Source organism: Chrysochloris asiatica, unplaced genomic scaffold, assembly GCF_000296735.1.
Source record: "Chrysochloris asiatica unplaced genomic scaffold, ChrAsi1.0 scaffold00010, whole genome shotgun sequence".
Lineage (NCBI taxonomy): Eukaryota > Metazoa > Chordata > Mammalia > Afrosoricida > Chrysochloridae > Chrysochloris > Chrysochloris asiatica.
Window position 1 is genome coordinate 4282205 of NW_006408528.1, and position 13089 is coordinate 4295293.

The 13089-nt window shown below is 34.6% G+C and overlaps 1 protein-coding gene across 2 annotated transcripts in view; it reads right to left on the reverse strand.

The window, feature by feature from the left end:
* The window catches only part of PHF14 (PHD finger protein 14), a 210522-nt gene that overhangs the window by 183373 nt on the left and 14060 nt on the right, over positions 1–13089 (reverse strand). For both annotated transcript variants that reach the window (XM_006834249.1, XM_006834248.1), the window contains one exon: positions 7683–7827. In XM_006834249.1, coding sequence (XP_006834312.1) covers positions 7683–7827 — 145 coding nt within the window. The remainder of the gene's footprint in view (positions 1–7682; positions 7828–13089) is intronic.

Here is a 13089-nt window from a genome sequence, read left to right on the forward strand (position 1 = left end):
TCAGTAGAGCAAAATCAAATATTAAAAATTTTAAAACAACAAATGGAGATACTTCTTAGATAAGAAATGACTCATGGCTAAAGAAAATCAAATCAGTATAACAGAAAACAGACTGAGAAAAACTGAAGCTGAAATTATGAGATAAAAAGAATGCAAGGAAATATAACGCAAATTAAATAACCAACTAGCAAAGTAGAAGTTTAAAAGAAAAGAAATAAATGAATTTAAAATAATAAAGGCTTAATTAAAGATAAATTTTCAGAACTTAAAGAATATATGTGATGTTTAATAACAAGTACTCTAAAAATTATATTCTTCCCTATGTAAACAAGAAGCAATGGTCAGAAGAAATAGTATTAATCAAGGTTCTCCTTTACAAAAAATGCCACTATTTCCACTACAGGAGACATTCTGAATATTGGAAAGGTATTTTTAGCCAGGTGGCACTGTGGAAGAAGTGTTGCACTGCTAACTGCAGCTTGGCAGTTCAAACCCACCAGTCAATCTATGGAAAGTGAGGCTGTCTGCTCCCGTAACGATTTACAGTCTCAGAAATCCTATGTAGAGTTGCTATGAGTCAGAATTAACTCAATGGCCATGGTTTCATTTGGTTAGGCTACATACTTTAGAGTTACAACTCTCCAAACCCTGCAAAGCAGGATTTTACAAATTCCTCTTTTGCATATGAGGAAATTTAAAATTAGAAAGGTGATTCTGCAGGATAAGTACTGGACTGTAAATCACAAGTTCAGCGGTTCAAGTCCACCAGTCACTCCACAGGAGAAAGATGAGGCTTTCTGCTCCCACAAACAAGTACAGCCTCGGAAACCCTCATCAGGGTCGCAATGAATCAGAACCAACTCAACAGTACTTAACAACAACAATAAATACAACTACCCCAAAATCTAAGAAAATAATTAAAACCTACATGGAGGCAGTGGTGGTAGTTATATGCCATGGCGTCAATTCCAACTCATACTATACGTTCTCTATTTGGCAATTCCCAAATGTTAAAGTAATTCAGAATTACAACATGAATTTCTAATATTCATATTACTAGATTTCACGATTCTGATTAGTATGATATTAATCCCATCTTGGAGTCCTGGTATGGCACCGTGGGCTAATGCGCTGAACTGCACAGTTGGTTTAAATCACAAGGTTGGCATTTCAAGCTCACCAGCAGCTCTTTGGAAACCCTATACAGGATCACTATGGGTCAGAACTGATTCAACAGCACTTAACAACAACAACAGTCCCATCTTGGACTCCTGGTATGGCACTGTAGGATAAGTACTGGACTGCAAGGTCAGTTTGAAACACAAGGTAGGTGGTTCAAGCCCACCAGCCACCCCTTGGAAATCCTATGCAGGATTACTATGAGTCGGAACCAAATCAATGGCGCTTTAACAACAAAAACAATCCCATCTAATCTTCTCGTTACTACCAAATACCACACAAAAAAGTACTTTATATAAAACCAGTATGATAAAAGATACATATGGGTCAACTAACCTAACAACTCCAGTCAAAATTCTGTGCCATCAAATACATACTTGCATTTAAGATTACATTCTTTTAATAAATCTATGAGTCCTGATGTGGCACTGTTGGATAAGCACAGGACCACAAAGTCAGCTTGAACAAGTTAGCAGTTCAAACTTACCAGCTACTCCTTGAAAACCCTATATTGGGTCACTTTAAGTCGAACTGACTCTATGGCACTGAACAACAATAACAATATGTTGTTGTTGGAGTTCTGGTATGGCATTGTTAGATAAGCAATGGACTGCTAACAACATGCTGTTGCTAAGTGCCGACGAGTTGGTTCTGACTCATAGCAAGCATGTATAGAATTTTCAAGTAGCACTGGTGGGTTTGAATGGTCAAAAAGCAGTCCAGCGTTTATTCTAGAACGTCACACCAAACCTATAGCAAAACTTAAGAGTCTAGGTATAGTTTAAACTATGATTGAGACACAGTTAATCTCATCACATCTGGAGCAAACTAAGGCGCTATCAAATTAAAAGAGAAATGAGTAAAAGTATAAAGGAGCATGCAGCAAAGTTCACCAGCTGGCTATAGGTACCAGTATGAGCAAGAATAACTGACAAAGGAGACATTGCCAAGCCATTTAAAATATTAAAATTCCATGGAATACCATTTCTTATTTTGTTTGACAACTTTGAAGAAGTTTTATTAAAAGAAATAATCTCAAATCAATCAACAATTTGACTTCAACTCTCTAAAGAAGACATATATAAAATGTCTCTAAATTGTCCTAAATTATTTCAAATATATGGTGCCTTAGGTCAGTTTAAACCACAAGATCAGCAGCTCAAACTCACTAGCCACTCCTTGGAAACCCTACGCAAGGTCACTGAGTCAGAAACAACTCAAGGGCACTTAACAACAACAATTATGTAGTGAAAAAGAGTACTTTCAGTGAAGTTTGTGAATCATGGGATAATACCTCTATGCTCATTAGTAAGTCCAGAATAGACTCATGCATTTAGATCCCTTTCCTCCCTTAATCCTGGGATATGCAGAGAACTGGTATTAGTTCTTGTGGTTTTGTTACCCCTTTCTGCTGCTGCATTAGAAAGTGACCTGTACTTAACAAGTCTGTTATCCTAGAAACTCTAAAAACACTCTCCAACTGCCAAACATGCAGAAAGGAAAAATAGGGAGAAAAGAAAAAAAAAAAATAAGGCAGTAGGAGAGAGGGGAGAAATAATAAGAAACCATGAAATAAATAAACAAGTGCATCATAGCACCACCACAAGCTCCAGCTGCAGATGTCTGATGCAGTGGGCTCACTGCTGGAGTACATTAGGCCACCAAGAGAGTGGAGCAATGGGTGGGGGTTATGGAGTGGTAAGGGGGGTCTTTACTGACCACAATTGGGGGGGAGGGTAAAGGCAGGTTGAGCTTCTGATCACTGGAAGGTTATATGGGGTAAAATGGGTAATCATACCTCTCTGGTCATCAGGCACTAGTTGTGGGTGCCAGGGCAGTCCTAGGTGAAAGCCAGTTGTCCCACCTCCAACTTCCCTGACTTTGCAACTCATAATCAGAATGTCGTGTCTTAATTATTTTACCTCATAAATATGCCTGTTATTTCATCATCTTGGAGTGTTTAATTTCACTGTGTGAGATCAGCTATGTCCCCAAATCTCTTATTTGATCAGAGTTCGAGTTCTTATTAATTGACACCACAGTTAGCTTACATGAAAGAACAAGAGTTGGTTAAAGGAAAACTAACTCCAGAGGCTCCACAAGTCCAGCAAACTTCCAAAACAATTTAGGAACAAGGTATTAATACCAGGAAGGGAGGTGAGGGCAATGATATAGACATACTATTTTGAAGTCATCATGATCCTGTTTGTACCACCAGGCCACTAAGGCAACAAAATTTTTTAAAATATTTTAAATGCTTAAGGAATTAGTTATATTAATTCACAGTTTTTATGTCTCCTTCAGAGTATCCCAAGTTGTATACTGTTTCAATGAAATATGTGATGGTAATCAGCATCACAGAAGGCTTAAAAATTAATGTGTAACATAAACATAAATACAACTTTTAAATAAAATTATTTAACCAACCTACTCTTCACTTATTGACATTACATGACATTCATTATATGACATTCTATATTCACAATAGTAAAAAGTACATTTAGTATTCAATTCCTGACTATCTTACTATATGACATTCTTCATTCACAATAGTAGAAAGAACATCTTCTGTTCAATTATTGACTATCTTATTATATGACAGTCTTCATTCACAACAGTAAAAAACCTACTCTTCTGACTATTTTACGTTTTAAGAACATAAGTCTGGCAGTAACGAAAGCCAAAGTACAAGGTCAGAGTAATGATGGGTGTTATGGTTAAAACCTGGTTGGGCCATAATTCTCAGGTTTGTCAGTGATGTTATAATCTGACAGTTATATAATGAAGTAATTTGGTAGCTATGTAAAAATGAAATATGATACTTATGTAATGATATACTTTGGCAGTTATGCAAGAAGGTAGTCATGGTCCACTCTGTGATCTGATGTAGTCATCCTCCCTCTTTGTACCAATTTTCACATAATGACCTGGTCATTGGATCTTAAGCATAAGTTAAGGAGTGGGTTTTTTTTTTAAATATTTATTCTAGCTCTTTCTGTTTTTAATCTAAAAGGAAGTACAAGTAGAAAATATTTTAACTCTTAGATACTCAAAATTACTTGAAACTACATGTTCTTTCCCATGCCCTTACCCACAGTTCTCCATAATTGGTGGTAGTGGTGATGTGCTGTGGAGTCGGATCCAGCTCATAGCGACCCTGCACAGGGTTTCCGAGGCTGTAAATCTTTACAGGAGCAGAAAGCCTCATCTTTCTCCTGCGGAACAGCTGGCAGTTTCAAACTGCTAACCTTGAGGTTCACAGCCTGATTCATAACCACTACAGTATACAGGGTCGCTATGGGTCGGAACCGACTCGATGGCACATAACAACAACAACAAAAGTACCAGAGCTCCTTAATTAAACAACAAAAATTTACCATTTACCTCCCAGTTTATATATGCATATAGTTTTCTCCCATGAGAAAAATAAAATCCTGGTTTAAAACAAAAAACTCAATGAATTTAATTTTCCATTATTTAGTGCCCCTGGTAGTGCAGTGGGTTAAGCACTGATCTGCTAGCCAAAAGGTCAATAGTTAGAACCCACCAGCCACTCCATAAGAGAAATATGAAGCAGTCTGCTTCCTTACAGATTTACAGCATTGGAAACCCTCTGGAGAAGTTCCACTCTGTTCTAGAGGATCATCAAAACTCGGAATCAAAACAGCAGTAGTGACTGGGTTAATGATAAAAAATCCAAAAATATTTACATATATTTTCAGTAAAAATATTGTTGGTAATGTTGTTGTTGTCAGGTGCCATCGAGTCGGAACCGACTCATAGCGACCCCATGCACAGCAGAACGAAACAATGTTCGTTCCTGGGCCAACCTCACTACCGCTGCCACACTTGAGTCCATCAATGATGCCACCTGGCTGATCCATCTCGTTGGGGGTCTTCCTCTTTTACTCTGACCCTCCACCCTACCCAGCATGACATCCTTCTCCAGCGATTGTTTCCTCCAGACGATATGTCCAAAGTAGGAGAGATGAAGCTTAGCCATCCTGGCCTCCAAGGAGCACTCTGGCTGCACTTCTTCCAAAACAGATCTATTGGTTCTTTTGGCAGTCCATGGCACTTTCAGTATTCTCCTCCAAATTGTTGGTAATAATGGCATTTAATTCTGAACCATATTATATGTTGTTGTTAAGTGCCGTCGAGTAGGTTCCAACCCATAGTGACCTTGTATAGGGTTTCCGAGGAGCAGCTGGTGAGCTTAAACTGCCGACCTTGCAGTTCAAACAGCTTTGCAGTCTGGCACATTAACCCACAGCACCACTATGTATTATTTCTTATGTTTTGTTGTTGTTAAGTGCTGTCGAGTCGGTTCCAACACATAGCAACCCTATATAGGGTTTCCAAGGAGCAGCTGGTGAACTTGAATCACCACCAACCTTGTAATTCAAACCAACTTTGCAACCCAGCACCATACCATGACTCCCCATTATTTCATATAGTCATATAAAATATATATGGATAAAGGAAAAAAGTAATTACATTGATATTAGCACTCAAGATTTTCAGCATAAAAGACACATCAATATAAAAATCAAAGCAATTAAATTAAACCTAATATTCCTCAAGCTTATTTTAAAATATCAAGATACATTCATAATAATCACACATTTAAAAATGTATTTCATCCCTGAAATCTGAAGAACTAGTGTCTGGCTACCAATACAAACTGTTCTAATAGCTATCACATTAGAAGGTCTTAGATACGGTAGAAGAGCATGTAGACCAAAACTCAAGATCATAAAAAAGACCAGGTTTACTGGTCAGACAAATACAAGAAAAAATCCCCCCAGAGACTATGACCCTTGGTCACCCTTTAGGTCTGGAACTGAACTCACTTTCATGGCTCAGTTTTCAGCAAAGCACTAGACAGGGGACAACAACACTAGTGAGGTACATACATCATAGAATGGTCACCCACCTATCACGATCAAAAGGATAGCATCTACCTAAGAACAAAATTCAGAAGGATGAAGAAAGAAGGAGAAATGAAAACAAGTTCATGGGGGAAAGTAGGAAAAATGATAGTACACTGAGGGGATTACAAAGGAAATGAAACAAAGCATTATGATTTGTTGAATGTAAAACTGACCTGCTCTGTAAACCTTCACTCAATTCATTATTAATAAGTTAAAAATAAATAAAAGTATTTCATGATATTAAATCTTTTATACAAAAATGTTCTATCTTTCATATGTCCAGATCTTATTATATAACTTTTAATAAGATTTAGTTTGATTCAAATAGGTCTTGAGCATTTCTTTCAAAACTAGAATTGTATTATATCTTTATCAGAATACATTCTTGAATTCCATTTTATATATCAATCAATGATCTATGCATCTTTTCAAAATTTCATACTTGGATTTTTAAATTTTAAAGTCATATAAGTCAAAAGATGACTCTCATTCTTTTCTAATACTTACACGAGTTATGCCACATTTTTTTCCTTTTTACTATCTAATGGCTCCAAAACCGTGGTAAATAATGGAAACATCCACTATCCATGCCTTGGACCTCATTTTGATGGAAATGTTTCTAGCATTTCTTTATAAGATTTTTGGCTAAATTTATATGAATAGTTTTTTTCCTATTCAAGTAGTTTTCTTCTAATGCTGTTTTATTTATGAGTTACTTAAATATTACCAGGGAATTACTGAAATAATAAGTCGTTAACAAAATTCCAAATCTAGAACCATCCTTGTATTTCTGAAATAAATTTCATTGGTCACAGTGTTACATTGGAAATTATATCAGAATAAATTTAAGTAAAAATACAAAAAAGTCATATAACAAAAAAGTCCAAAAAGGATAAGCAGTAAAAATAAAATTATTTTAATATCACAGAGGATTCTGTTTTAATTTTAAAATATGAGCTCTAAAAATTCTATGTGCAAATTAAAAATTGTAACTATGAAAGAAGAAATCATAACAATAGACCTGGAATGTAAATTTTATATTAATACATTCTACTGTACTTAGAGAACACACTAGACTTATACTGACTTCTAAATTTCATTTAGAAATTAACCACAAATAATACCAAAATGGACTCCTGGTATGGCACTGTAGGATACACACTGGACTTTGAATCATGAGGGTTGCAGTTCAAACCCACCAGCTACTCCTCTAAAACCCTGTCCAGGGTCACTCTGAGACAGAATCTACTTGACAGAACTTAGCAATAAGCAATAACAACAGCAATATCAAGAACTTAACAACAACAACAGCAAATATCAGTTTTATAACACTGGCCTTTAAAAACATACTGTGCTTTCAATCTATCTACATTTTAATTACTTTTAAACGTTTACATTAAAATCATCTAAAAAACACCCATCAGAAACTGAGGATTCAGTATATATTATTTCAATTACAACACTATGAAACATCATAGAAAAACATTAGAATAGTACGAATGTAAAATTATTTATTTTAAAACACTATCAATCATTTATTTAAAAAAACGCAAACCAAAGTAAAATTACCTTCATGAACTGTTATGCCACAATTGTCACACTGAATTATTTCATCAGCATCTTCACTATTATCTCCAAGGCAAACACAGCAAATCAGAATATGGTCCATTTTTTGAGAACTCCAGTTTTGACTCTTCTCAAGAATCAGCGAGTCCTAATATGAAAATATGAAAGTATTATCAGAAAATAACATATTTAAATTAGGAAATAATTTATATAAATTCCTACTTTATTTAAAATACTAAGAATTTCTAAAATCATACAACAGTCTCTGTTCTTTTAATAAATTTAAAATGTACAATATTTAAGATATAGACTGCTTTGCAAGGACCCTCAAAGCACCGTCACCTAAATTGTTTAAGTCTTCACAAGTCCCATCTTCTCTATTTTCTAGTAAATGATCAGGAAAGCATATAATCAACAATTCCAACTGTTTTGTCATTCTGAATTATGATCTTACTCCTTAAAATTAGGAGAAGGGAAAAATTAGCCCAATTAAGTAACTACTAAGCCTATATATGTGGATTAAGCCTATATATGTAAAGAACATCGTCCTTGTCCTTTCAGAGCTTATAATCCTGATGAGGGTAGACAAGACACACAAGAACAAAACAGGAAGAAATCAATTCCAAGGTAACATGTAAGCTGGTATATATGGGGTGGCACAGTTTAAAAGCTTAAAGTGGTAGGAAGTCAGAAATTCCATGGTATTAAATTACTGAATAATAGATCCATGCAAACCTACTTAAGAATACCTGTGTAGAAAGGTAGAGAAAACGATCCAAAGAAATGATCCAGATTGACTGGTTTTTTAGAAGAGTCAAAGGGCTTACTATATTTGGCAAAACTGCCAGATTTACGTCAAGAAATATCAAAAATGACAATAAAAACATCTAGCTCATTATAATATAAAGTATAAAGATGTATTAGTAGACAAATATTAAAAAGTTCTAAGAAAAATTTGCTTCTTTTCATTTAAGCTTCCTGCATTATAGATTTATACTTCTAATAAATAATGATTCTTGCCATATTTAATAAATTGGGCTTCACATTACATATGAAAAAAGATGGTACTTGGGTTTATATATTTTCATTTAAGAATCTAACAATATTCAGAAACAAAGCTAATAAATTAATTCTATACTATACATTCAGAAAATATTTTCATGTTAATATTTTTTATATTTCTTAACTCAGCAAATATCTAAAAGTAACATTTAGTCATCATTTGAGAGAGATTTATAAATGACATTTGAATGACAGTTAAATGTCAGAATTAATCAAATTATTTTAATACATTTTCTTTAAAATACATTTAAAATTGCAGCTGATTTGTAAGACAAATCAGAAAGGAATGCAAAGTCAACAATGAGGCAATGTTATTTCTCTTGAGAATTCTAGTACTTTTAAGTTTTATATTTTACTCTTTGTTTTAAAACCAAGCAAAAAAGAGTTTAGGGCTTTGGACTTAGCTAGCAAGTAAAGTTGAGAACATCCTAAAATGAAAACTCATGGGGTTTATATAACTTTATTGTACAGTAAGCTAGACAAAATTATTTGATTTTCATAGCATTAGTAATCATTCAATTGTAATAGCATTTGACTTAAGTCAAGCATTCTTGGGTTTCATTCCAAATTCTCAATTACTATTGAACCGGAAGCTGCAGCATTCTCATCTGTAAAATTGGGATGATAAAAATAATACCTACCTCATGAAGTTTTATGAGAATTAACATTATAAAATGTATGGAAAGAATGCTCTTGGCACATACTAGATAATAAGTAAATGTTCGTTTTATCTCCTTCCTCTGCACTTCATGCAGGTGAAGCAAGAAGAGAAACATGAGCAGACCACAAAACTATACTTAGAACCCATCCCAAAGTTATTAGCCTCAATGAGTAGTGCTACTTTCAATAGTTTTCCCATTAAGTCCCTAAAGACTTTTCCTTATAAATAATATCTATCTAGGTTTTTTAAAAAATAATATAAAAGGAGACCTAGCAAATAATTTGTTTCATGATTAAACCGCTCAGGTTTATGAGGTCTGCCAACATTTTTCTGTAGAAATTCTAATTAGCCTTTTCAAAAAGGTTCACCCACATGGGAAACCAAATTTTTGCCAGTGAGAAAAATTAAAAACTAATGGTTACCTCTAACTATACTATTTTCCTATTTTTCCATATTATTTTCTCAGAAAAAAAATATATACATCTTCATACCATTTTCTCTATATAACATTACCAAATAGAGGCAGAAAATAAATTAATTGGTATTTCCGGTCCTAAGATCTCATCATTTGAAACTCTTACCAGGTAGACAACTTTTCTCAGACAATAATATTTCAATGGAACTATCTAAATAACATATCCTCTTTAAAATGTATACTCTAAATTCTCTGAAGTAGAACAAACATGGGTTTAAGTACAGTTGTCATCAGAAAATGAAAGTCAACTGAAGATCACTTTCTGCTATCCTGATTCTAAGGATTTATATCATCTTTGAAGTTTCAGGAGAAAATACTCAAGTAAACATTAAATTTTAAAATATGGTTTTAAGATCAAAGTAAAAATTAAGAGAACAGGTTCTGAATGGCAAAAGAACATCCACCTAGAAAATAACTTTATTTTTCACAGAATAATTATATAAAATCTAATGTAATTATAAGAGTATATATGGCACTATAGTAATAAATTAGTGACTACTTAAATTAGTTTTCTCCCTTGGGATTTAAAATTTACTCCCTAAATAACAGTATGATAATATTGAACAATGTTCTTCATGGCCTTATCATATGTTTAATAAAGGGTTTTAATTGATATGTTGTTGTTGTTGTTAAGTGCCATTGTGTCAGTTCCTGCTCATAGCGACCCTGCATAGGACTTCCGAGGAGCAGCTGGTGAGTTTGAACCACTGACCATGCGGTTCAAACCGACGAGTCAGTCCAGTGCTTATCCTACAGCACCACATCAGGGCTCCATATAATTGATATACACAACAGGCTAAATTCTAAGTCACATGTGTGTCTAGCAAGAAAAAATTCCAGAAGATATTATATAAAGCTAGAATTAAAACTCTTATGACTCTGAAAATGAGAAAAAATGAGTATAAGAAGTTCAGTCAATACTTTTTTCTTTCAGCTTTTAAAAGTGGGTGAATTCTTAAAAATCTCAAGTAATTTTTCCACAATGTTATAGAGATGATATTTTTATAACTTATTTTTAAATGTATAAAAAGCAATTGATTAGTAAGTCAGAGGTCCCAAACAAAGGTAGCTAGTTTTAAACTTTGGAAAAATTGCTATATTTCAATTAGCAAAAATTGGTTGGCAACAGTCATTTCATAATATGGCACCATATTTAACATAAAATGTTTTACTTAAAAAAAATTTTTTTCCATTAAGTAAAGAATGTAAGGATGCATGCATAAAAACAGTACTCCAAAAGATTCCAAACTGACAGAGAAAATAGCAGCTTTTCTTTCTTCTACAGAGTGACAAAAACAAAAAATAGCTATCATCATTTCTATTGAGTTTATTTTGTCATATATTGATTCTAATTGAAATTTGTAGTTTCTAGTTCTTGAAAATGAGAATCATTCTTTGAAAAACAACACAACCATCCCCAAAAAAATTTATCTCAGAAGACTAAATGGCAAGATAACTTTAGCAAAACCTTCAAAATAAAAGGCCAAAAAAAATATAACTATATTCTCTAAGGTGATTACTCAAACTGAACTGAAAATGTTTAATGACAGAAAGCCACTGACAAAAGCAGATGTCCATTTGCAGGAAACGAAAGTTATTAAATATCGAATTCTAAAACAACAATTCTCAGTATAGCCCAGAAAACCCACAAGGTCAAGTCTATTTTTACAATACTATTTACTAACTAATTTTAAGTTAAGGAGCTCTGGTAATGTAGCAGTTACTAATCGGGCTGCAAACCTCAGGGTCAGCAGTTTGAAACTACCAGCTGTTCCGTCGGAGAAAGATGAGGCTTTCTGCTCCCGCAAAGATTTACAGCCTCAGAAACCCTGTGCAGGGTCGCTATAAGTCAGAACTGACTCCACGGCACATCACAACAACAACTTACTAACAAAAATGGGACTCCTAGTGTGGTACTGTAGTTCAGCATTTCAAACCAACCAGCTGCTCCTCAGAAACCCTATACAGAGTCACTATGAGTCAGAATCTACTTGACGGCACTTAATAAATCTGTTTTGGAAGAAGTGCAGCCAGAGTGCTCCTTGGAGGCCAGGATGGCTAAGCTTCGTCTCTCCTACTTTGGACATATTGCCCGGAGGAAACAATCGCTGGAGAAGGATGTCATGCTGGGTAGGGTGGAGGGTCAGAGTAAAAGAGGAAGACCCCCAACGAGATGGATCAGCCAGGTGGCATCATTGATGGACTCAAGTGAGGCAGCGGTAGTGAGGTTGGCCCAGGAACGAACATTGTTTCGTTCTGCTGTGCATGGGGTCGCTATGAGTCGATTCCGACTCGATGGCACCTGACAATAACAACAACAACAACATGGTGCTGTGGGTTAATGGGCTGGACTGCGTAGTCAGTTTGAAACGCAAGGTCGGGAGTTCAAGCTCACCAGCTGCTCTTCAGAAACCATTCATAAGGTCAATATAAATCAGAGGCAACTCGATGACACTAATCAACAATAGCTACTATGACTGTAACGGGAGTGCTGTGGTTCAATATAACCACTGGACTGCTAACTACAGGGTCAGTGGTTCAAACCTACCAGCTGCTCATGGCCACTATGAGGAGGAACTAACTCAATGGCATTTGACAACAACAATTGCTACTATAACAATATCAAAATGGGATTTGCTTTATCACTCTCCTTCTCTTATGGTTCTACAGTTGAGTTTTCCAAAACCTACATCATGGATCTGATGACTGGTGTACTTCTATAGTTTTATTTTGAAATTTCTGAGTTTTAACTTCTGAAATGGCAAATATCAATAGATATAACCCACATGAAAGAATAAGTAGAAACTCAATATTTTTCTTAAGTTCTGTGATCAAAATTTTCAGAACCACTGCTCTAGAGTATTTCAGGGCTTAGGAAGATCATTAAGAGTAATAATTACAAAAGAACCCACTCTTACTCAAAATAAGGCAAATACCTCTGTGAACTATATTAATTATGAAAGTTTATAGGCATCATTAACCTACTAATGGTGCCCAAACTTATATCCCTACAAATATTCTTCACACAGTTGCCAGAAATTTTGCCTTTTTATACATAAACTATAATTCTGTTATATATTTCTAGAATCACATTTTCTGCTACAGCTACTAAAGAGTGGTTTTTGAAAACTTAGTGTAAATGCAGAAAAAAAATAAAAATATTCAAGTATATACTTACTATCTTAAAGATACCTGGCAAGGTATCAGTACCC